This window comes from Ochotona curzoniae, unplaced genomic scaffold (assembly GCF_017591425.1).
Source record: "Ochotona curzoniae isolate NIBS_2020 unplaced genomic scaffold, NIBS_Ocur_1.0 contig_4148, whole genome shotgun sequence".
Classification (NCBI taxonomy): domain Eukaryota; kingdom Metazoa; phylum Chordata; class Mammalia; order Lagomorpha; family Ochotonidae; genus Ochotona; species Ochotona curzoniae.
This window is the reverse complement of record NW_024466146.1, coordinates 7,216,425-7,242,481: the sequence shown is the minus strand read 5'-3', so window position 1 is coordinate 7,242,481 and position 26,057 is coordinate 7,216,425. Positions and strand designations below refer to the sequence as shown.

General features: G+C 36.2%; 1 protein-coding gene across 1 annotated transcript in view; it reads left to right on the top strand.

Moving 5' to 3' along the window:
* KANSL1L (KAT8 regulatory NSL complex subunit 1 like) overlaps positions 1-26,057 on the top strand; it is a 105,202-nt gene that overhangs the window by 44,610 nt on the left and 34,535 nt on the right. The window contains exons 4-5 of the mRNA XM_040984618.1: positions 17,909-18,106; positions 22,345-22,466. Coding sequence (XP_040840552.1) covers positions 17,909-18,106; positions 22,345-22,466 — 320 coding nt within the window. The remainder of the gene's footprint in view (positions 1-17,908; positions 18,107-22,344; positions 22,467-26,057) is intronic.

Below are 26,057 nucleotides of genomic sequence, written 5' to 3'. Positions count from 1 at the left end.
TGATTCAATAGTTTGAGTTAGGATCTTGGAATTTGCATTTCCATGTTCCCAGATGTGGGAATCAGACTGAAAAAAAAGTAGAGGAAAAATATGTTTTATTTATTTGAAAGACAGTGTTACAAACAGATGCAGAGATTTTGCATACACTGGCCTACTCCCCAAATAGACACAGTAGCTAGGGCTGGCCCAGGCCAAAACCAGTAATTTGGAACTCCCTGTGGGTCTCCTATATAGGTGGCAGGAACCCCAGTGCTTGAGCCATCATCTGCTGTTTTTCAGGGACATTAGCAGGAAATTGGGTCAGAAGGTTTCATTGTACTTATTTCTAGGCACTCCTCTATGGAATGCAGGCACCTCTAGTAATTGCTTAACCTGCTATTCCACAACACTGGACCCTATGTTCTAAAAATCAGCATTGTTTTCCTAGACAACATAAAGATGTTAAATATTTATTTACTTTAACCTAGTGTATCACTGTTGTTTTATAGTTGCCACTTATTTTATGTGCTACGAAGTTATCATTATATTAGTTATGAAGACAGTGTTCAGATGGATTTACTTGGATGTTATCCTACTCATAAATCTATCTTTTCTGTTTTTTTCTTTCCTTTTGGATTAACTATGCTTGTTTCTGTAGTGTATTCTTCATTAAAATTTTCTTTTGGTGAGAGTTTATGATTGGTAGTAAATTTGATCAGTCTCCAAATGTCTGAAGAGGTACTCATTTCACTTACATTCTTGAATGAAAATTTCATTAGGTATAGAATTTTAGGTAGACAGTAATTTTTCTATCAACACTTGGAAGCATATTAATTTTCTAATTTATATGGCGACTACAGGAATTTTCCTATCTTTTAAAAAATGTATTTATCTATTTGAAAGACAGAGTTACAGAAAGAGAAAGTGAGAGAAAGAGAGGTAGCTTTTCCATGTGATGGTTTATTCCCACAACTGCCAGAGCTGAGCCAGAAGAAAAGTCAGGATACAAGGGCTACATCAGAGTCTGCTGTTGAGGCCCAAGAGTCCACGCAGTTGAGACACCTTGCATTACTTTCCCAGGTGCGCAACAGTGAATTGGATGGGAAATGCAGATGGCAAGATTGAAAGTGGAGCCCATATGGGATGCTGGCATTTCTGACAATGGCTTAACCCACTGGGCATAATGCTTGTCCCTCCTGTCATTCCAATTGTTATTTTTTTAGGGGCACTGTTTTCTTTTGGACTGCATTTAAGATTTTTGTCTGTTGTCTGTCATTTTTTCTGTAAGCCATTTAGATATGTGGCTATAGAATCATTTAATCTCTGGATTGTGCTTTAGCATTTCTGCAAAGCTCTCAGTTATTCTCCTTTTGAATCATTTCTTACATCCTTTCTTTTAATTTCCTCATCCTGGGGACATATAAGACATTTGAAACTAGTCTTTCTGTTGTTATTATTTACCCATGTCTAGACCTCTCTGAGATACTATGTTTGAGTATTTCGTTATATTTGTCTTCCAATTCTCTCATTCTCTCATTCTATTACTGAAGGTACTTTGTTCTTTAACCTGTATATTTAGTCCTCAAATTTTTATGTTTTACACTTTTATCTGATTTATTTATGTGAGCAGTTTGCAAAATTTTTCATTTTTTAAGATCTATTTATTTTTACTGAAAAGTCAGATTTGTAGAGAGAAGGACAGACAGAGAGTAAGTTTTTCCATCTGTTGGTGCACTCTCCAGGTAGCTACAAAAGCCAGAGCTGGGCTGGTCCAAAGCCAGGAGCTTCTGCCAGGTCTCCTATGTGAGTGCAGAGTCCCAAGGACTTCGGCCGTCCTCTACTGCTTTCTCAGCCTACAAGCAGGGAGCTGGACGGAATGTGGAACAGCAGGATACAACCTGGCACCACTATGGGATCCTGGGGCATGCAAGGCGAGGACTTGAGCCCCTGGTCTACCACATTGGGAAGTTTTTCACTTCTAAGGTTTTCTTTTGCCAAAGAGAATCTAATCACATTCATATTGTTGTTCCACTGAGGTTATTTGGGTCCTAGAACTTTTCTCTGTTGTGACTTCTGGTTCTTGTGCATGTGGATTATGTTCTCATGTTTGTTTTATTTTCATTTTTAATATTTATTATTATTATTCTTTTGTGATACAGTTCCATAGGCTCTGGGATTTCCCTTAACTCCTCCCTAAGCTTCCCCCTCCACACTAGTTTCCCCTATGTTATTACAGTAGTATAGTCCTTCATAAAAAGTCATAAATCCATCGTTCTGCTATTTAAGTGTATCCTGACATTGAGGTACGGACAATGGCAGAGTGTCCAATATCCTATTGTCAAGAGATATTTAACAATTTCATTGGGAATACTTTGATTTGGAAATAGGTGCATACTGCATTGTATCTTCACATCTAGATATGATAATCTCTATTACACAGTTACTATAAATTCCCTAGATAGAAAGCTATAAACTAAAATCAACATAGGAAAAAAAAATAGAAAGTTTAAAACAATATGAAGTTCAATATATCGCTGAAGAAATGAAAAAGAAAATCAAAAGTCTTATTGAAGAAAATGATGCTACTATATGACCTACATGTCACTGTGGAAATTAAGGAAAAAATAACTTTTTTGAAGAAATGAAAATTTAAAAAATATAATAACCTGTGAGATATAGCAAAAGTAGTGTTCAGAGAGACATTTATAATATTAGGTGGCTACAAAAAATTAAATTATCTCAAATAAATGATCTAACAATGCATCTCAAGAACTTATTAAAAAAAACAAATAGGAAGCAAGAAATGATAAAAAAAATTACAGCAAAAATAAATGAAATTGAAACTAAAAAAAAAAAGAAAAAGAAAAAACCAAATTGCAACAAGAGCCATTTAAAAAAATTGAGCAAAACAAACTTTTAGTCAGACTAGCAAAGAAAAGCAAGATAGAAAAACAAAATAAAATTAGAAATAAGGGCCCAGCACAGTGGCCTAGCAACTAAAGTCCAAATTTACTTTGAACGCACCAAATTCCATATGGGTGCACTGGTTCTAATGCCTGCAGCTCTGCTTCCCATCCAGCTCCCTGCTTGTGGGGTAGCAAAGCAGTCAAGGACAGCCCAAATCCTTGGGACCCTGCACCAATGTGGGAGACCCAGAAGAGCTCCTGACTCCTGGCTTTAGATAGGCACAGCTCTGGCCATTGTGGTCACTTGGGGAGTCGATCGTCAGAGGGAAGATCTTCCTCTCTGTCTCTCCTCCTTCTCTCTGTATATATCTGACTTTGCAATAAAAATAAATAACTTCTTTAAAAAGAGAAAAGAAATAAAAAAGAAAATATCCGAAGAAACTAGTAAGGTGATCTGTTCTCACTGAATGGATCCTTTGATCATTATGTGGTGTCCTTTTTCATCTCTTTTAATATTATTCATGTCAAAATCTATATTATGTGATACACCAGCTCATTTTTTCCTTTATTTAAGCTGGAATATGTTTTTCCATTCTTTCAGTGTTTGCATATCTTTGTTGATGAAATATGTCTCCTATATGTAGTAGATAGATGGGGTTTTTTTATCCAGTCTGCTAATTATGTTTGATTGATGAGTTTAAGCCATTTGCATTTAGGGTTAATATCAATAGGTAGTAATTTGCTTCTGTCATCTTAGCGCTGGATTGCTCATTGGTTGACTTAGTCTTCTTTTTCTGTTTTTTTGTTTTGTTTTGTTTTGTTTTGTTTTTTAGGGGCAGGGAGGGGACATTCTCCACATTTGACTTTGTTTTTGATAGGTGCTATTCCTTTTCTTAAGAGAATAGTTTTAAGTATCATTTGTGGGGCAGGTCTGGAGGTAAATTCATCGAGCTTTTCTTTGGGAAAATTTTCATTTTTCAGACAAATGAAAGCTTTGCTGGGCAACTTATTCTGGGCTGACAATTTTTTCCTTTTCACATCTGGAATATGTTGCTTCATTTTCCTCTGGCCTGTAGAGTTTTCTGTGAGAGATCAGCATTGAATTTGATTTGGGTTTCTTTATATGTCAATTGATTGTTCAGGTGCCTACTTAGGGATCTTTTCCTTTTTTAACAGAAGAGAGCTTAATTGTCATGTGTCATGGCAAAGATCACTTTTGGTCAACCATACTGGGAGTTCTCTGTCCCTCCTGCATTTTGTTTTCCAATTCTTTCTCCAAATTAGGGAATTTTTCCTTTTATTACTTCATTGAGTACATTTTAAAACCCAGCTTCTCTTTCTGTGCCTTCTAGAACTCCCATAACTCTTACATTCGGCCTTTTAATAGTGTCCCTTCATTCCTGAATACTTTTCTTAGCTTGATTTAGTTCCCCCTTCAGCTTTTTCATTGTTTCCCCATTTTTGAAGGAAATGCCTTCACACTCTGAAATTCTTTGTTCTGCCTTGCTCATTCCATTACTGAGGCTTTCCACTGAATTTTTAATTTACTCCATTGTGTTCTTAAATTCTAATATATCAACTTTCTTCTGATTCATTGCTGCTATTTCCTATATAACATATTCCTTGCATTCCTTGGACTCTTGTATGTGCTTCTCATTGTTGTTAAGAAGATTCATAACAAGTTTTAAAAATTCTTTATCCCCCATTTCCTCAGTTTCTTTGAGGTTGACAAAGGCTTTTGCTGATTTGTGGAGAGTCTTCAGTAATATTCATTGTGCCTCTGTCTCTTCTTTTGGCTTGGGCATTGCTATTCTGATTAGCAGATTCCTCTCCTTAGGGCCAGTTTGTAAGCCATGTGGCTCACTGATGTACAGATCAGTTTTACTACATGTGTTCAGTACCCAGTTCTTTGTTCGCAGGTATTTGTGCCACTCCATCCAGCAACATTCAGTCCCCAGCTCTTGTGCTAGGCTTTCACCATGGTCTCTGTAACCCCAGCTCCTGGATCACCACTCTCTACTGCCTGTGATCCTGTGCCGTGGCCACTGCGTTGCCCACACAGCCTTTCTCCCACTCTCAATTCAAGCAATGCCCATGATTAGGGAGACACCAGTTGTCCTAAATCACTGGGTTGTCAGTGGTGCTGGTCTTCTGGGACCTGCTAGCTATTAGGTCTGAGAGCCACTGGGACCTATTTTGGGTGGAACACATAGAATGCCAAGTCAGTACTATTTTTTCCTGTGAGGCCAGTTCAATATGTTGGGCTGGAAATGAGTTCTTTCCTGGCTGAGTGCCTGTACAGCTCACTGTTGTTCCTTCAGCCCAACAGCCTTTTCCTCAGTACACAAAATGTCATCTGATGTGGCACCAGTGGGGGTGAGCCATGAAATCAACCCTGTTTCTGCACGGTCCCTCCCGCCTCACCCGCTTGGGCTCTGCCACTCTGCTTCTTGTGGTCGAATCGAATCAGTGAGCTGGGCAGTTCTATGCCTGGCTTCACTTCTTGAGTACCCGGTGAACTCCCCTTTCATCCTGGCCTCTAGTGGAGCTCCGATTACAAAGCACTGACTGCCACTGGAGTATCTGATCACACCACTCCACTGTCTCTGCTGCTTCCTCGTGTCCACAGGTCTCCGGGTGTCCCTCTGCCATTGGCCTGTCCTCTCCTGTTTCCCTAGATTATGCCCCCTTGCTTCACTCTGGCTGATGATCCTCTGTTTAAATGTGCCCTTACTCTGTTCTACCATCTTGTTTTTCCCATGTTTGTTTTGAAATGTGAGCCTGTTTTTAAGTGTTTTTGCTCGCTTATGGCAATTTTAGAGAACCTAGTTGTGCTTCTGTAGATAATTTTGTGTTAAGTCAGAATTACTAAGGGCATGTGCATTCAAAGAAATAGCCAAGTTTCAGAGTCCATAAGGTGATGATCTGGGGTTCAGGTTCCTTAATATACAGTCATTTTACTCTAGAGATCAGATGAAAATTACAACCTTATCTTCCTTTATTGCACAATGGTGTTACTTTTTCCTCATTGATCTTTGGTCCGTCTCTATTCGATGACAAATCTTTGTCTGTTTTTCCTTATATTGATTAAAAAAAAGACATTAGACTGACAGATAGTTTAGGACTGATACTTTCTCACACCTTTGTTTTCTTTTTAGCTAATATACTAAGTCTGATTTTTGTCATGAAGGGGTGGTTTTCAGGGATGTTGTTTTCATTTTAATTTAGCTAAACTTACTTATTGTGTAGCATTACTAAATATTTTGCTGAGAAATTTTAAAAATGCATCTATTTTCAGTAAAATATTTTATAGAACTTGAGCAAATGTTTAAAGGCATGTAAGTCTACCACATTCAAGATGCTCAAACTCTTTATTATCTTAAAAAATTCTTTATGCCCTTCTCCAATCAGTTTAGCTCTTCCCAACATGAGGACTTCAAGCAACTGCTGATCTACTTTCTCTGTTTGAATTATATTTGTTTTTGAATAGTTTTTTAAATTGATAATTCATAAGTACTCTTTTACTTGGAAAATAGTACTCTCTTACTTATAAATCATATAATGTTTCAGATTCATTTTTTCCACATATAAATACTACTGTTCATGGCTTAGTATTCATTCTATTTTATTGATTATCCACAAATGTTGATTGTTTCCTCTGGTCATTAATATTTTTGATTGCTTCCAGTTTCAAGTGACTTCTGGTTTGTAGCGACTACCAGTTCATTCACGTGTGGTTTGTTCTCTATTGTGCATATTTTATTACATGCATATCTTCTTATACAAATATTTAATTATGTGAAAGGCAGAGAGGGAGAAATGTTCTATTAGCTAGTTCACTTCCCACATGCTGGTGCACTAATGCTGAGCCAGGCCAAAGCCAGGAACCTATAACCTCCTATCTAGTTCACCTATATGGGCGGCAGGGGCACAAGCACTTGGGCCATCATCTGCCTTCCAGGATGCTAATGAACAGGAAGATGAATTGTAAGTGGAGGCTCTGGAACTTTGAGCAAGCATTTGGACATGGGATGCAGATATCCCAAGAAGTATCTTGACTACTATGCTAGGCACCTGTCCTTATTGCAAACTTACCTTTAAGAGCTTAGGGCCTAGGTTCAAAGTGTATGTCAACCAAAAATATCATGAGTAAAATGCTACAAACACTTCAATACATTTTTGCATTTATATATTTAAAATTTTCTTGAGTAAGGATTCATATACTGAAGTGTGATTATTAGGGCATATAGCAAGTGGGCTTAAATTTTAAAGCAACTACTAAACTCTTTGAATATCATTATACTACTATCTACTCTTACAAAAAGGTGTGAACTTTTCAGTTAATATATATTTTCACAAATATATTGCATACATATTCCTTTAAATTTTTGCCTTCTTGATAGGTACATAATAGTATCATATTAATCTTATTGATCACATTTCCTGATGGCTACTGATAATGAGGACTTCTTAATATCCTCATCACTACCTATGTATCTTTTTTGTTAGTTCTATATATAGATTTTTCTCAGAAATGTATGCAGTTTTTGGCATATATGTTTTTAAACATGTTTATTACATCTTCTTTAACCACTATGTTTTTAGGATGTTATTGTCAGTGATATTTTTATTTTAAATTTTATTGCTAGACTTTGAAAATGTAGTTGATTTTTGTGTTGTGACAATGGATCCTGTCTTTTTTCTAAGCATGTTAGTTCTGGTAGCTTCTTTGTTTTTTCCTAAGGAAAACTCTGGGGTTAGGATGTCATGTGTGTCTATAGACCATTTTTTTTCTCTTGCCTTAAGGCATAGCCTGTAACTTTCATTTAAATGATGAACAGAGATGATGTGTTCACTTTCTGTTTTTTTCTTTTTTCCCTTTCTCTCTTTTATTGCCAGCATAAGATTCAACTTTATGTTCAGCACTTCACCCAGATGCTAGTTTTGTTTTTTAGTGATAATGGTGATAACAATAACAATAGTAAATTATGAAAATACACAATAAACTATTTAAAGAAATTTGTATGGATTTTTTCATTTTAAATTCAAGAAATAAACTCAGCATTAACTGTCAGTGGATATTGTCTGTTTTACAGATAAGGGTATCAGAGAGACAATGATAATAATGACGAAAATCAGGAACATTAAATTAAGTTATACAACTTTCCATTCATGATAAGTACATATATAGATAATTATAAAAAGCAAAAGAATAGAAGATACATTTGTGATTATTCTGCTGTGGAAGTTTTGATGAAGGAAATTCATGGAGATGAACTTGAATGCTTGGTGAAAGTGTCGATTGAGCAGATTCTGTGTAGCAGGTGTCTTAGACGACACCGCAGTGCAGAGTTAACATCCTTGTTTTTATAATAGCCTCCAGTGACAAGTCAGTATATGCAGTCTGACTAATGGGAAAAGTATGTGCCAGGGTAATATTTTCTTACAGTTCCAGTATGTGACAAAGATGAGGAGAGAGTAATACATAATTTAACTCTAGATATGAAGGGTTAAAATACCGAAATATCAGAGAGTTCTCAGTGATTATATTGTAGAACAAAAACAATAATCAGATATTCTCAAAGACTGCCTCAAGGTTTTGCGCCTAATGATCTCTTAGAAGGCTTTTTTTTTTTTAAAGAACAATATGTCATTTGAGATGCTTTTTCAAATCACGCTTTTGACAGTTTCCAAAATTCATTCCCTCACTGGCATGTATGCATGCAAACACGTGCGTGTGAATACGCACACACAAATGCACACGCAAATGCACACACAAGGCACAGGAGAATATCAGTGGGATTTACATTTTCAGTAGCTTCCCTAACAATGATTGCTTTCAGACTTCCTCTCCTCAGTTATTTGTGTTTTAATTCTAAGAAAAAAATTGCTTCATTTACTTTCTCACAAATTGATTGTCAAGAAATCAGACTAATAGACAGTATTTTAGAATGCATGGCTTCCTGCCCTCTTGGACAACCCCTCCGATAATGCTCTGCATAAATAAACATTAATTTTTCCTTCCTTATTTTCTCCCCTCCATGCCTCTTTATTTCTTTCCTTTCATACATACAGGCAGGTGCCTATATATGCGTAAAAAGTATAATAATGAATAAAAAAACTGCAGACTTTTACATTTTCAGGAATTTCAATCTGATGATGGTGATAAAAAAAAATTAAGCAAATACAAATAAATGTTGCTTTATCCCAGTCAGGGAAATTTTAGTATGGTATTTCCCTGGCTTATAAATGTACCATTTTCCTCAAATTATAGGCTCCTTAAAATTTGAGGTATCAAAAATTATAGGCTCTCTGAAACTCAATATTCATTTTCCCATAGAGCCAATAATGTGAAGAGTTCTCGTGTAATCCCATGAGGTTCATTTACTCGTAATGTTGTAAAATATATCTTTGTAACCTTGTCTTGGTGGGAAACTGCTGTTGCATGCTGATGCTGTAGACCTGCTAGAAATAACATGAAATTGGAAGGCTGTTGGGATTGGCTTCAAAAGTTAAAAGCTAAAACAGGGAGTTAGTTGAACCCCATTTAAGGTCTTCACATACACAGAAACTTTCACGTTTTAGGTTCTATCATGCATTTATATTATACGAGAGAACATATAAATAGTTACAATATAGAATAATGTAACATTTCCAGGAATGCATTCATTTAATAAAATAGGGAAGTAGGAGAGGGTCAAAGGAAACCTAAAGAGGAAAAGCGCTATCTTAGTATGACCCAGAAGATAAATAGTAATTTTCTTGATGGATTAATAGAACTTAAAGATCTGAAGGCATTCAACAACGTCATATGTTTCAGGAATGGCAGAGTAGTATGTACTCAGTAGAGCAGAAACTATGATTTTATAAGAACAGAAAATAATGAATATTATTAGTGTCATATAGGATGTGCTGATGGTTTCTAAAGGAAAAATAGAAAGAGAGACATATAGCTTCATATTGGAGAGAGTTTCCTAATGAAGTTTCACTTTAAGCTGTAATTTTTTCTCAGTTTACTCTTTTTAGGAAACTTCAGTTGTAGTGATAATCTAATTCTTGCAAAAACAACAAATAATCTCTCCTTTTTGATCACCTTTTAACTTTATTTTTTTATTATTGGAAAGGAAGAGCTACAGAGAGAAGGAGAGACAGAAAGAAAGATTTTCTGTCTGCTGGTTCACTACCTATGTGGCTGCAACGGCCAGAGCTGAGCCGATCCGATCCGAAGTCAGAAGTCAGGAGCTTCTTCCAGGTCTCCCTCATGGACGCAGGGTCTCAAGGATTTTGGCCGTCCTCTATTGCTTTCCCAGGCCTCAAGCAGGGAGCTGTACAGAAACTGGAAGAGCCGGGATACTAACAGTCACACATATGGGATCCTGGTGGTTGCAAGGTGAAAATGTAGCCACACTGGACCCAATCACCTCCTTTAAAGGCCATAATATTATATGCATTTTTATACCAAATAGATTTTTTTAAAGAATGAGTCAATTATATAACAATTTGGAAATTTTTAAGAAAGTGAATCCCAACTAAATAGTTGACTAAGCTTCTTATTTGAATCTATAAAATTTGATTCATAGTCCTCTGATTTGAGAAAGCATATTTCACTGTATACTGGAAACAATGCTAATGCAAAAAATGTTTATTCATTTTTTTTTTTCAGTTTGACTATGGTGCGTGTGTTGTGGTGTAGTAGTAGGTAAAGCTACAAGTTGCAAATCTGATATCCCATAATGAAGTGCCAGCTTAACTGCTGGTTCAAATCTCAAGTGTTCTGCTTCTGATCTGGCTCTCTGGGAAGATAGCAGAAGCTGGGCCAAGTGCTTGGAGCCCTGCCACCCATGTGGGAGACCCTGGAGTTCAGCCTTCTGACTTTGGCTTGAGCCAGCCTGATCATTGTGACCACCGGAGAGTGAATCAGTGGGTGAATGATCTGTCCTGTGTCTCTTTCATGCTTGTTTTTTTAAAAATTAATAAAAAAAAACCCTTTTTATTGATATAATTAAGAAAATTTCATGTATTCCATATATGCAGATTTTAAATAATCTTTTAAAATTGTTTAATTTTATGTTTAACGTTATCTACATAGTTGAGAGGAATGCCTGCCCATGCAGACCTCCAATTAGAGTGGTGAGAGTCAAGGTGGGGAGACAGGTGGGTGGTAAAATTTTTTTTCTCCTGTGTCCATTGTGAAGGAAACAGGAGACTGCTCTTTGCTGTCAAATTACATCAGCAACGAGGGATGGGGATAGGGATCAATCATTTGGTAATGCCTTGGGGGCCTTGATTTGGGGAAGAATGTCCTGGGTGCTATTTGAGTGATTTTGTTAGTTCTGTGATATTGTCAAGTTCATTGCACCAGGGCTGAGAAAATATTTCCAAGGTCCATTGGTTGACCAAGTCCATCTTACTGCATACAGACCCAGACACTTGCTACAAAGTTTGGCTGGGAGAGTGTTCCAATCTGTTCTACTTTCCATCTTCTGCTGAGGCACTTGACATCCTCTACTGGCCTAAATGAGCCAGCTATCATGTCTCACATGTGCATCTGGGCATGCTGTCAACTGCAAAAGCATCAGCAAACTGAGGAAGTCCAGTCCCAATGCATGCACTCCAAGGTCATACCACATGATTTTTTTCTGTGGCTGAGGTTTGGATCCTGCCATCTAGTTAGGGAATCCCCAAGAAACCTTGCCTAGGTTGACCTAAGATTTGACTCTTGTATGTGCCAGCTAGTGCAGAGTGAGGTTTGTTCTGTCATCTGCACCAGTCAACGCACATTCTAGTGGATGTAGCTGCCTGGGCAGTGTGTGCAGCAGTGTAGCCCAACCTAGCACATCCCCAGCCTGGCCCTATGTGAACTGGAGGATGTTGTAGCCAAACCTGACCTGGCCTACAACTTGTCATGATTCTCACTTGTGCCAGTATGCACTGCAGATTCAGTCTGGCCCATTCCCAGATCCAGCCCACATATTTGCTCATAGGTGCTGTAGTCTGGCCTGGCCTGACCTGCTCTCAGCCTAAGCTCTTATGCTCACTAGTGGGGGTTGCAACCAAGCAGAATTCCCCAAGTTTCCCTACCAGACCTGCTCCCAACCCTCAATCTTGTGAATGCCAGTGGATGCTGAGGCCCACTGTGACATGGGCCACCCACAGTCTAGCTCTTTCTGGCAGGTGGTGCAGCCTATCCCAGCTCAGCTTGACCCACAGTCCTCCTTGTTCTCATTCATACCAGAGGATATTGTGGCCAGACCCAGGTCAGTCTGTCCCCAGACCTGGCCCACAATATGCCAATAAGTGCTGCCTAGCCTGGCCCACCCCTGGCTCTAGTTCTCATGCTCCCCAGCAGGAGCTGTAGTCTAGCAGGGAGCTCCGCAAGTTCCCCTACCAGCTCTCCTCCCAGCCCTGGATCTTACACATGCCAGTGAGTAACATGACCTTTCTTGGAATGGTCTGCCCTTAATCCTGGCCTTTGCATGTGCCAGCAGGTGCTTCAGCCTGGCCCAGTCAAGCTTCTTCCCAGTCCTGGGTCTCACAAGTGTCAGTGAGTTCTGTGGTCTAGCTTGGCTTGGCCTGTTGCCACTATCAGCTCTCATACAAACCAACAGGTGTTGCATTCCTACAATGGCAAGCCTGCAAGTCCCTATAGAATCAGTCCCCAGATCCATTTCCCTCATGTTCAGGTGGATGCAACAGCTCAACTTGATTTGGCCGATCCCCTGCCCCAACATTCGTGGGCAGGTACCTCAGCCTAGCCCAGCCATGCATGCCCCCTTTAATGTGTGCTGGTAGATGGCAGGCAATGCTACTTAGTCTAGCCCAGGTCTCCCATCTGGGCCAGTACATAGGCCTGATCCACATATGCCATCTGGTTTGTATGTGCTAAATCAGCCCATCTCAGCTCCTACATCTGCCTGTGAGTGCAGTGGCAAGAAGTCATTCTTCACTTATCAAACATGTCCATGGTGCCCTCCACTCCAACAAGTCCCAAAACCCCCTTCCCAAGGCAATCTGTATATGCTGGCAGGTTCTGCAGCCTGGTCCAGCCCTGCCCTCTGCCAGCCTGACTCCTGCTAGGCCTGTCACCACCCCCAAGTTCTCCAGAGAAACTGACATGTACTACAATTCACACAGAAGCAAGCCCACACGTTTGATAAATAATCTTTTAAAGAAGTTTGAGAGACCAACACTGCAGTGTAGCAAGTAAAGCTGCTGCCTGGAATACTGGCATACCACATAAGCATCAGTTTGAATCCCAGCTGCTCCAGTTCTGATGATCCAGCTCCCTGCTAAAGTGCTTGGGAAAGCAGCAGAAGCTGATGCACGTCCTTGTCCTCTGCCACCCATCTGGGAGACCTGGAAGAAGCTCCTGGATACTGACTTCGGACTGACCCAGCTCCAGCTATTGAGGCCTTTTACATAGTGAACCACTAGATGGAAGATGGCTCTCTCTCTGCCTCCCCCTCTTTTGTTTGCTTTCCTGTGGCAAGAGGACTTGGTGCATGGAGCCAATCATCATAAACTTGGACTACTGACTGATGGTCAATAACCAAAGTTTATTAACAGCAAAATACTTGAAGACTGAGGGCCACATAGGCATAAGGGAAGAAGGTTTGAGACAGGATGTGATTTGTGGGCTAGCAGCTAAGTGGGTCATTCAGTAAACAATGTGTCCCATCAGGCTACTAAGAATGAAGAGCAGGCGGGGGAGATCTGTTATCAAAGTTTGAGGAGTTCCTACACCCATGCTTTTCTGTTCCAACTGCCTCAGGACCTTTGCCCTGAGTTCCCAGGGCCTTCTCACAGGTTTACAGCTGGCTATGGCTTCACGCTGTCCAGGATCCCTATTATCCTCGCCTAATCGTGTTCCAACAAGGGAGTTCCTACACCCATGTTTTCCCATTCCAGCTGCATCAGGGACTTTGCCCTGAATTCTTGGAGCTTTCTCAGGGGGTTGTAGTTGATTACAGTTTGACACCGGCAAGGTTTGCCATCCAGATTTTTGTCTACCCACACTGTCTCTCTTTGTAACTCTGTTTCTCAAATAAATAAATAAATTTTTTAAAGTTTAGTTACATCTCTACATAATATATATTGTAATAAATTCAATCAGGCAAGGAAATATAAACTTATCAGTAATAATTTATATGGTCATATGCTTTTTTAGTTCAAGCTAGAGGTCTATTTGGTATTGTATTTCTTTTAAGGATAGTACTGTGCTTATTTTATGAAAAGTACCAAACAGAGTTATACTATTAGAAAGCAATACTTCATAATTTTAGTAGTGTCTTCCAACATTGAATGGAAATTAAGCAAGGTGTTTTATTATTTATAATTTAGTTGAGCTGCTATTAGGTTGAATGGGAAAAATGGGACCTCTTTGTTCTTAAAATGTTCTGAGTTATTATAGAAAGAAGTCATGAGAAGGATAGCTAATATTGTCTTAAGTGAAACAGGTATTTTGTTTAATGTATCTTGAAAGGCAAAATGTTATTTTTAGTTAATGATAAAGTGAAGGGAATGATGTGGAAATATACAAGTTTGCAAATTTTCTATTTACAAAATAATTGCTGGTTTATGTCTTAGGGCAGGAAATACACTGAGTATATCTTCTGATAGATATACAAAATTCAGTTCTTATAAGCTATCATTTGCTCCTTTACCACATTTTGTACAGCATAACTTGTTTAAACTTTTAGGAAAAAAAAAAAACAAGAAAGCAACCATTAGCAGCATCATTTTATTACGTCTTACAATAGTATTGTCATTCAACAAATTCTCATAGTTCTCCTTTTTTAAAAAAAAGATTTATTTTTTTTTTTATTGAAAAGGCTGATATACAAAGAGGAAGATCATCCGTTCGTTTATTCACTCCCCAAGCTGCCACAATGGCTGGAGTAGTGCTGATCTGAAGCCAGGAGCCAGGAGCCTTCTTCCGCGTCTCCCATGTGGGTGCAGGGTCCTAAGGATTTGGGCCATCCTCTACTGCTCTCAGCCCACTAACAGGGAGCTGGATAGGAGGTGGGGCCACTAGGATTAGAACCAGTGGCCTTATAGGATCCTGGCACATGCAAGGCGAGGACATTAGCTGCTAGGCCACCGTGCTGGGCCCTAGTTCTCCTTTTCTTTGTTTCAGCATTCTGCTAATACAAGTTTCTTATCACACTAAAAAAAATTTTTTTTTCTTCAGAGAAAAACTGCCTTTCTTTCTTCAATTTCTTTTGTTAAACTATAGTAGAATCTTCCATATTTTTAATTGTATGTTTTCTGCATTTAAATTTTTTCTTTCGGGATGGACATTTTACACAGCAACTTAAGTGACCTCTTGGAACGCCGACATACAAGATTGCTTGGTACCGTTTCTGGTTACTCTGCTTCTTACCCAGCTTTCTGCTCATGGGATCTGGGGAGACTGCAGGTGCTGGACGAAGTGAGCTGGGTGCTTGTTGCCCTCACAGGAAAAACTAGTTCTGGGCTTCAGGCCGTTTCCTGACCTGGTCCTGCCTGTGTGGCAACTGTTTACTCTTTCACAGTGCTTTTTGTCTGAGGACCCTGAGAGGGAGAATTGGGCATTTCTGCAGGGTCAAAATAATGCCTTCTGTGCGGTAACTGATTTGCTCTCATGCTGGAGTGTTACTGGTCTCTATTACTGAACTCAATTTTCTAAAATAGTCACATCTTTATTATACATTGCTTTATGCACAATTAAACTTAATTGTTTAAGAACAGAAAATCTCTAACCCACCAAAAGAGTTTAGTTTCTTACCATTCTTGGCTGTGGGAGACCTTCATAAGCCATTCTGCACAATTTGAGAGTTGAAAGAGCAGTACTTTAAGTGAAAACAAAATTAGGTTAACCACTTCTCAGCTTTTTGGTTAAAAACAAGTGTGAAAATTGAAGTTAACGATTGCTAATATTGAAATGAAATATGAATGTCTCCCTAATTTAATTTTTAAATATTATTCTTTTTTAAAAGTTTTATTTATTTTTGTTGGAAACTTAGATTTGCAGAGAAAGAGAAGGATTTTCCATCCACTGGTTCACTCCCCGAGTAGCCAGAACTGCCAAAGCTGAGCCGATCTGAAACCAGGAGCGAAGCTAGTGCAAGGTCCCAAGGCTTTGGGCCAGCCTCTGCTGCTTTCCCACGCCACAGCAGGGAGCTAGAAGGGAAGTGAAACAGCCAGGATACAAACCGGTGCCCATATGAGATCATGGCGGATACAAGTGAGAACTTTAGCCACCAGGTTATCGTGCCAGGCTCCAAAATATTATTCTTTATGAAGTAAACTGTCACATGCTTCCTACTTATTAAAAGATAGTATTATAAATATTTGAAAATTACACTTGCAATTCAGAATATCTTTTACATAGAAGAAATTATATGAATTTAGGTTATAAAATAAAGCTAATTTATAGCAGACTAGCATCTATAAACTATAATCAAATCAACGGTAGTATGGTATGAACTTATGTTTCCTTGGTATGCAGTTAGTGAAAATATGTAGAGTGTTGTACAGATTTTGAGTTAATATTTTTAACAGATTTTGAAGTTGATGATACTGTATCTATAATATTGAATTTTTCTTTTAAAAATATCAGTGAATTAGGGACTTACGTTAAAAATTTATTCAGATTTCTTAATGGCCATATATGTGCATTCTAAGAAAAAAGTAATTGATATAATAATTGAATCCTTAAATTTTTTTAGAAGTTAGTAGCATACTAGCACTATTGTAAATATAGATTTAGAAAATAATACATTTATGACTATGGTCAAACATCAGTGGTAATGTTTACAAAGCAGTAAAATGTACTTTAAATATAAATCCTCAATATGTTCATTCTGAAGCTATATTCTTTAAATTTTGTATTATAAATTAAAACACTTCTAACGCAGGATTATCTGTAGGGATTCCATGTTACAAAGCCTTTTACATAATAGAGATTGGCACACAGTCGTTTAATTTGCTTCATTCTTGAAATCATGAATAGTTGTATTGTTTTAGTCTATTTTTTCATCATGGGAATTTATTAGTTACAATAAGAGTATAATAATTTTTCAATGAACCTATAGGAGCTTTTTTTTAGCATTTTGAAAATAGCTGTATATGTATTTCTTTGGAGGGGTAGGAAGAGAAGAAATTTTATTATGGAAACTGACTATGAAACTAATTAAGATGGTGTCAGTGCACTTTTTGTTGCTTTTATTTCTTGTCTGCATTGTCTCTAATGTTGAGAACAGTAGAAGCAAAGAAACAAGGAAATGTTGGGAAAATGGAGCAAACCAATTAAGGGATAATTGTGTATGTTTCTGAGCAGGAAACAGAATACAGAAGGCAGATAGATCCCTTCTCATTCCCCTGCTTCTTTATATTTCCAAAAATATGAAATTGAAACCTGTGTATTTAATATTAACACCACTGTTCCATTAGCAGTAAGAACTTCAGTTGTCACATAAAGTGTTTGGTTTCTCACGGGTACAACCTAGTCTATGGATGCCGACAGGAAGTAGCAGAGACAGAGCCCAGTAGGGTTCTCTGGAGAAGTATATCGGGTTTGATTGTTTGGACATTGTAAGTTTGAAGTTTTTAATTTATAAAATTGGGACTGCCCAAATAGAAAACTCAAATGCAACCGAGTGTCAAAAAATTATATCAGGGAATACTTTAAATTTCAGTCTGAAATGTTCATATTCTCAGTATAACAAGCCTTTTATTCTAACTATTTTGTGCTTTGAATGGTAGTATTTAAAACAGTGAAAAGAGAAATTCTTCATGTACATAAATATTGAAAATATTTTAAAAATCCAACCATCAGACATATATTATTATTTTTTATGTATATTATCTTAGTTACATGTCTTAACTGCCAATTTCTTTCAGAGTTAAACTCTCATTTCATGTAAAATGTATATAGTGATTTTCAAGAGATAATAAGAGTAGTTTCAAGTATAATGTAGTTTTAAATGTAATTTAGTAATCTATTTGTTTTTATTTTAATAATTTCTTTGCTATTTGTCTAGGGGACAGTGATTCTAGAAGAATGTCAAGTTCCAAAAGACAATTCGAAAAAACAAATGCACTTTTTTGATCAAGCAGCTTCACTGAGCACTGCAGGGACTCCTCAGATGCTGCAGGAAAGTCAAGATGCTTTACCAGAACAGGACTTTGAGATGTCTCCGAGCAGTCCTACATTACTTCTTCGAAACATAGAAAAGCAGGTAAAATCAGAGCCAAGTTTCTGGGTAGGAAAAGGATTATATTCCATTTTATAAATTATTGAAATAAGCATGATTATATGTGTGTCTGGAATATGAGCAATTACAATTGGATGTTGTAATAAATATAATTAAACACTTTGTATTGATATTCTTAACATTATTTATTTTATAGAAAATACTGACACATTGCCTTGGGTAATAATTCAATTATGTGTTGACAAATCATTTTGCTAGCAAAATTGTTCATCATTAAGCTTTATTTTTTTCAGAAGTAAAGTGTTGGGCTAGTTAATAAATCTAAATTCTTGTTTCATTGACTTATTAACTGAAATTTGAAGTGGAAGATAATGTTAGAACCTGAATTTCTTTATTTAAAAAAATGGGCATGAAAGTGAAAAATCAAAGAAACCTTCTGCTAAGGATGGCCGTTGTAACACAGTAAGTTCAAGGAGTGTGGAATCCAGTCCTGCCTCTACTTCCCATCCAGCTTTCTAATAATGTGCCTGGGCGGCAACAGATGATGGCCCAAAGACCAGGGATTCTGAAACATGGCTGGATGACTCCTGGCATTGGTCCCTCAGTTGAGGGCATTTGGGGGGTGAACCAGCAGAAGGAAGATCTATTTCTCTCTCTTTCTCTGATACTCTGCCTTTCATAGAAACAAATAAATAAATCTCAAAAAAAAAAAATTCCCATAGGGCCCAACACGAAAGCTTAGTGGCTAATGTTATCGCCATGCATGTGCCAGGATCCCATATGGGCGCTGGTTCATATCCCTGCCGCTCCACTTCCTTTCCAGCTCTCTGTTTGTGGCCTGGGAAATCAGTAGAGGTCGGTCCTAAGCCTTGGAACCTTGCACCCACATAAGAGACTGAGAGGAGGCTCCTGGCTCCTGGGCTTGTAGCCACCTGGGGAGTAAACCAGTGGATGGAACATCTTCCTCTGTTTCCTCTTCTGTCTGTAAATCTGACTTTCCAGTAAAATAAATAAATCTCTTTAAAAATTCTCATAAATTATTTCCATTCGAAAGCGTTCCCTGTTCCCTAAATCCTATTGGGAATAACCCTGGAAATTCTATTATTTTGTCCTTTCCTCCTGTTATTTGATATCAACCCATTGATTTTAATTAAGACTATTCTACCTTGAAACTGACCTGGATCTGCCAGTGCCCAGCCAGTTTTGATTACAGCAGCAAGATTACTCTGTTCCCTGTAGACACCATATAAATTGATACCTACTTACACATGACTTTTCTGGACTTTCTCAACATATTTTGTGAAGAAATTTTATTACCAGATTGCTGTATTATTTTTGACAAGCCAAAATATTAAATAATTTCTTCTGCTCCATATTTGTTAAATTTAGTTTTCTGGAATTTTCCTTAATCAGAGTGCAAAATGAAAACTTTTTCATAAGTATTTTGTAATCTGGAAAACTGCATAAGTAGCATGCTAACTTGGAGTGCATTTTATCATGTAAAGTGTCTTAAATTAGTTTTAGTTATGTTCTCATATTCTCACTGCATTCTCTCATTGCCATCATCCTGTGGAATCAATCCACCTTCATTTAACCCAAGTTCTTTCACCTGCAGAACAAGTTATTTGCTTGCTCAGTCAGATCTATTTTTTCCAACTGTAGCTCTGTACCTACAGTTGGAAACAGTTGGAACTGTAGGTCTAGAAAGTAAGCTGGTTAAATTCCTGGCATATCACAATTCCAGAAGAATTGAAAGCGATTTCTTATACTTTCTTTTCCTCTCTCCATGGTATCACCAATTGTTTGGTTAAACTTGAGACTACATTTTAAGTGGCTAATTTGAGCAGACCAGTGCAAAATGAAATTGGAGGAGATTTTTTGTTTTTAAAATTAATAAAATGGAAAACTGAGCAGACAAAAGTTGTGTGTTTGTATGGATGGTGTTCCCAAGAAGCTGGCTCTGGCTAAGATTTACATTTTGATCTGTATTGATGTGAATGTCAAAGGCTTAGGTAGTATAGGAAAGCAGGAGTTGAGTGAGCGATAGTATTGTCTTAGTTTAGAGACAGTAGAGGGAAAAGGTGGAAAAAGGGACATCAACCATCATTTGGAGAGCTCATTAATAAATTGTCTATCAAGACATTTTCTCATGAAATATGGTAGCAATGTAGTTACAGGCCAAATTTTATTTTAAAATAAGTTGTTTTCAAATGCTTGTTGAAGAACACAGGAGCAAGGAGCAGCCAACTGAGTATTACACCTGATTTTCCTGAGATAATGTATGAGATAATTACATTCCATGGTTCTTGGTAAGCCTGAGTTGGCTACAGTAGTTTAGTTAGACGTGGTAGTTAAAATATGAAGGTGTCATATATTAACTATAAAGTTATAGACTTGTGCCATTTTAAAAATACCTTATGGATTCATAGTATTCAAATTTGCATTGTTAGTAAATATATTTTGTTCACAAATTAAAATGTAACTTATTTTTAACAATTTAGGTGATTTAAAAGGCGCCTTATATTAAGTACTATAAGTAATCTCAAATAAGTGTCTCTTATATTTACATTAGAAAGCATGTTATGCATACCAAGTAAGCTGATTAATTTTTAAGAGTTGAAATAATCCCTCCTCTATTTTTGTTTTCTTATTTTCATGTATACTGTGAATTTCCTAGCCCACACATAGACTCAGTAGGTGAGATTTTATTGTGCTAGTGTAGATTGTTAGGGAAAACCTCAAGGTTGTAGTGCAGGTTTTGTGGGCCAATAAATCACACCCAACTAACCAGCCAGCTCCAGGGGACTTAATGATCTGTTTGCAAGTGCAACAATGAGAAGAGTTTCAATGTTTCAGTGTTTCATACTAGAAACTGTGAGGTACACCATAAGTTTAACTCAATGACTAAACTGATAAATACTTAATAAATGAGTAAAAAGCTATGTGGTTGATTTTAAATGGGCTTTCATCTGAAATTTGAATAATTTTAAAAATGAAGTCATTACGTGTATACTATCAAGAAATTAAGTGGTCAAAACATTTCAAGAACTTATTCATGAAATATTTCCTAAGGAGTCAATTGATAGTCTTATTTCTATAATATTCTTTAGTGCCATTATATCCAGCAGCATGTTTATTAAATACGTGTCAAGATGATTATTTCAAATACTCCTATAAGCATGAAGGAGTATGTTGATATAGTGTATAAATATTATTCTGGAATTTTTTCAGTCAGTTAAGGTGGTGAAATTTCTCTCTCTCTCTTTATTAACTGAGAAAGCCAGATTTTAGAAAGTTGATGTAAAATTTTAGTAAAAGTGTGTGTGTGTGCATGTTGAACATATACTTATGCTCACATATATTCAGAGAACTTATTCTAGAGGGAAATATGCATAATAAGATATTATCAATGATATCAAATTTCTCTGTATTTTCCATTTTTTCCATAATGAACAGTTACAAACATAGTTATAAAATAGTTAGAGAAATATTTGTGGCTGACTGTCATGTGGAAGTATAATATTTGTGGCTTTTGTTTATTGTTTCTGTAGACTATTGATTTCAGAATGATTGTGACATATGGGGATGTGTGTGTGTGTGTAAGTTAGTGATAAGGGTCAAAGAAAATCTTGGCTAACTCCCCAGAAACTCTTGAAATTTTTTAATTGGAGAAATATTGAGAAACAGCATAGTATTAGATTTAAATCTAGATTTGAATTCTACTTCCAGTTTTTGTCAGTTTTGTAATCCTTGATCAAGTGAATTAATATCCCTTTATTTTATATAATTTGATGTAATTTTCTAATCTGCTATTAATAATAATTAATAATAGTAATGTGAGTATCTCTAATATTATCTACCCTTTCAGTTGTACAGAAAGGAAAGAATGCCCTGATATGTTTGATGTGTAGTATATTTCCTAATGCAAGGTTGATACTGGTAAATTATGACTATGATTTTTTAATATTAATTTGCCTGGAGGGAAATGTTATAATGATGCAATTAGTCGGGCTCGTGCATTTTAAAAGATGGAATGGGTAGGTGAAACAGCTGCAACTTCACAAATGGTGTGAAAAGGATGAGTCCTTAACATTGTGCATTTATTTGTAATGGAAAAGCTAATCGTGGAAATCCTTGTAGATTAAAATATTTGACTGGAGTGTCAGCATTTACATTTCCCTGAGGACTCAGGTATTTAGTAGGCACTAGAAGCCTTTTCTATCTGCCATATTTCCTAATAGTAAAGGATTGTTTTCTTACAGAGTGCGCAGTTGACTGAGATCATCAACAGTTTGATCGCCCCTCTCAACCTGTCCCCCACTCCATCACCCCTCTCCTCCAGATCCTGTAGCCATAAATATCTGGCTAATGGCGTTTCCAAAAGGTAAGTTTCAGCGGATAGTTTTTTTTTTTCCTGAACTTAATTTTGCTATTTTCCTTTTAATTTTGTTTAGTTTTATCTTTTAATTATTACAGCTATTTTTCTTCTGTGTAAAGGAATACTAGAGTACATTCAAGATACTATGACAATAATTTTAGATAACATCAACCTTATAAAATTAAGGTAACAATCTAGTAATGAACTAGAAAGATTTCCAGGAAGGCTTATAATGTTTCTAAAAAATAGTGAAAGCATTTGCCAGAGGAGAACTGCCTGGGTTACTATTCCTTGATACTTGCATAATTTGCTAATGTTACTTACTTACTATATTTTATACCTTTTACTTTTGAACTTCATACTGTCCTTGCAATGCATTTTGAGAAAAGTAGACTTAGATGTTAGTTTAAGCCTAAATTTGGGAGACAGCACCTACAAAATTGTACTAAAATTATAATTCTTCTATATCTTACTTTTTATAAAATAAATATTTTATCATAATAAAGTACGTGTATTGACTGACAACTTATTATATGTGTAACATCAGTATATCATAGAGAAGCAATATGCTATATAGTATTATGCAGTTTGTACATTCTTATATACTATGAATCTTAATCCTTTTTTGGGAATGACATTTGTTCTGTCTTATTTTGCTTAGTTTTCTCTTTGATCTTTTTCTTTTAAACTTGCTATTAGAAAGTAAACTAATAGACTATCACTTTGTACGTAGATTGTAGGTTTCATCTATTCACAAATAGATAAAATATAACATTGGCTTCTTTGTTTTCATGAATGCAATTTTATACTGGGAAATATATTTCTGAATAGTTCTGATTTACTATAAGCTTTTTAATATAACATAAAGAGAAAATGCACATCAATTTGTGAAATTAGTTGATATAAAGTAAATCTTAAGATAAAATTTTCTAAATATTTATTCTGAAAGCCTAATGTAATTTGGTTACAGTTTTATTTGTGCTGAGTCATTTATTTATTATCCTATTATATGGTTAATTCTTCTATTGCTTTGTCATTTTTTGTTGAGTTCACGTTCGTTCCTTGTATCACTGATGACTCTAAAAGTAAAAATTCTCATATATTGCTTAGGGCAAGAATAATAGCCTCATTTATAAGAGTGTATTTATCAGCAAGGTTGTTAAATGAAGTACAAGTTGAACCAAGACACAAATAAAATTGTCCGAATTGTGATTTGAGGTTAAATCCATTTTATAGTGACTCACACACTATTACACATATAATTACATGTATATATATGCATTTTTTTATTTTAATGTGTAGTTGACCTTATATAGCTAGAGTTTTGAACCACAAATTCAACTAAACCTGTATTGAGAATACTCATGGAAAAAGCTTTTTATGTGCTAAACATGTGTGGACTTTTTTCTTGTTATTCCATAAACAATATAACACACCAATTATTTACCTTGTGTTAGGTATTACAAGTAACCTGGAAACAATTTAAAATTTACAGGGGCATATGCAAAGGTTAAATGCAAATATGGCATTTTATGCAAGGGATCTGAGTAGCCTCAGAATTTGGTGTAAGCAGGAGTCTTGTAGGAAAAAATGCTGAATGTATAGTGAGGGCTGAGAATGCTTCCTTATATATAATTCATTCCAAGATTTTGTTGTATAACTATGTGCTGCATGCCACATAGTCAACACTGATAGAAAAGTAGAAAATTTTGAGGAGAATGTGGTTTTTTGTTTCAAATGCCCAAAGACATTAAAAATGTTTCCTGTTTTTGTCAGTTAGTTATAAATTTGGACCTTAGCAAAAGCACTTTGATGTTATGATAAAGAGAAGAGTTAATTAGTTAGAGAGTTAAAGATGTTGTCAAGAGATGGAATAAAGATTGTACATCAGGGCCACTGACTATAAAAGTTATGGCCAAGTAGACACATAAGCTCAAAGAAAATATTTTTGTTTTTAGAATGAAGTTAAGCATCATCATTAAGATAGAAGGAAGGAAAGGAACTAGAAGTAGAGAACATACACAAACTATCAGAAAATTTTGAGTCTTATGATAGGAAAAAATATACTTGTTCCTTTAGACTATCATGAAATAAAGTAAAAATGGGCCCAGCACGATAGCATAGTGGCCAAAGTCCTTGCCTAGCATGCACCAGGATCTCATGTGGGCACCGGTTCTAGTTCTGGCAGCCCCGCTTCCCATCCAGCTTCCTGCTTGTGACCTTGGAAAGCAGTCTAGGACGGCCCAAAGCTTTGGTACCCTGCACCCACGTGGGAGACCCGGAAGAAGTTCCTGGCTCTTGACTTTGGATTGGCTCAGCTCCAGCTGTTGCGGGCTTGGGGAGTGAATCATTGGATGGAAGATCTTCCTCTCTGTCTCTCCTCCTCTTTGTATATCTGATTTTGCAATAAAAATAAAAAATAAATCTTAAAAAAATACATTAAAATGAAGCTCCCCATGAAAGGGTGGGTTTTGGGGTGTTGATACTGTCATATTTCTTTAACTGAAGGGTGACTTGGGGACAATGGGACATTGTTTCGTATCTGTAACTTAAGTGTGAGATATTTTATGTACTTTTCTGCATGATTCTTGTGTTTCACAATTTTAAAGTTAAAAGATACAAATTATATAAATTACATATCCCAAAAAGGATGTATAGCATACAGATTCCTTCATAGCATTTAAAAATATTTAAATGACATTGATTCTCCTAAATTTATGAGCAAAATTTGACTAGTCCCACAAGTATAAGATCTGTAATTTTAAATGGGAAGAAACAAAATTAAATCTCATTTTCTCATAGAACCTTAAAATTTGGTAATAAGTTCTAATCCAATCATTGAGTACATATTCCTTGACCTTTCCTTTATGTGATAAATCTATCTTACTCCAAGATGTTTGTTTAGTCTTTTCCAGTAAAAGTGTTTATACATACTTCTGGAAAGAGATGAGGGCAACTAAAGAAAATGAAAAATATTATGATCCGAAAAGCACTTTGATATTAAGTTGTGAATTTTGAAGTACATTTTCAGCTGAAATACAGAAGCTAATACAAAGTCAGACATAATAATGTAAACAATAATAGGAAGTTGAAGAAATACAGTAAGTGTAGTCAAATGACATATTAAAAATAATAGAAAGTTGTTAATTTTCTATAATAATACCTACAAGAGTGTTTAAAATGTGGAAGGGCAGCTGTTTAACCCAGTTTTTAAGTTACCGAAAAAAAGTTTTAAGTGATTTATTCTTAATTAATTATGGCTTTTTATATCATAATTCTTTTGTGGTAGTGTACTTATGAAATATGCAATTTTTTAGTTTTTCATTTGATTTAGGCATTTTATGACCTTGGCCAGGTCAAATAATCTCTTTATACCTCAGTTCTTTAACTTTAGTAGATTGATATAGATTCTGGAACTAATATTCCTTTATGAAATGTTACTTTTCTGAGGAATCTTAATCTTTCATTTAAATTGCAACAAAAAATTATAAAAGTTCCAATACTATATGTATATGTGTATATATATATATTTTTTATAGCATTGCCATTGTAATATTTTTGGATACAAAAATATTGCTATGTAATAGCTTTCAACAA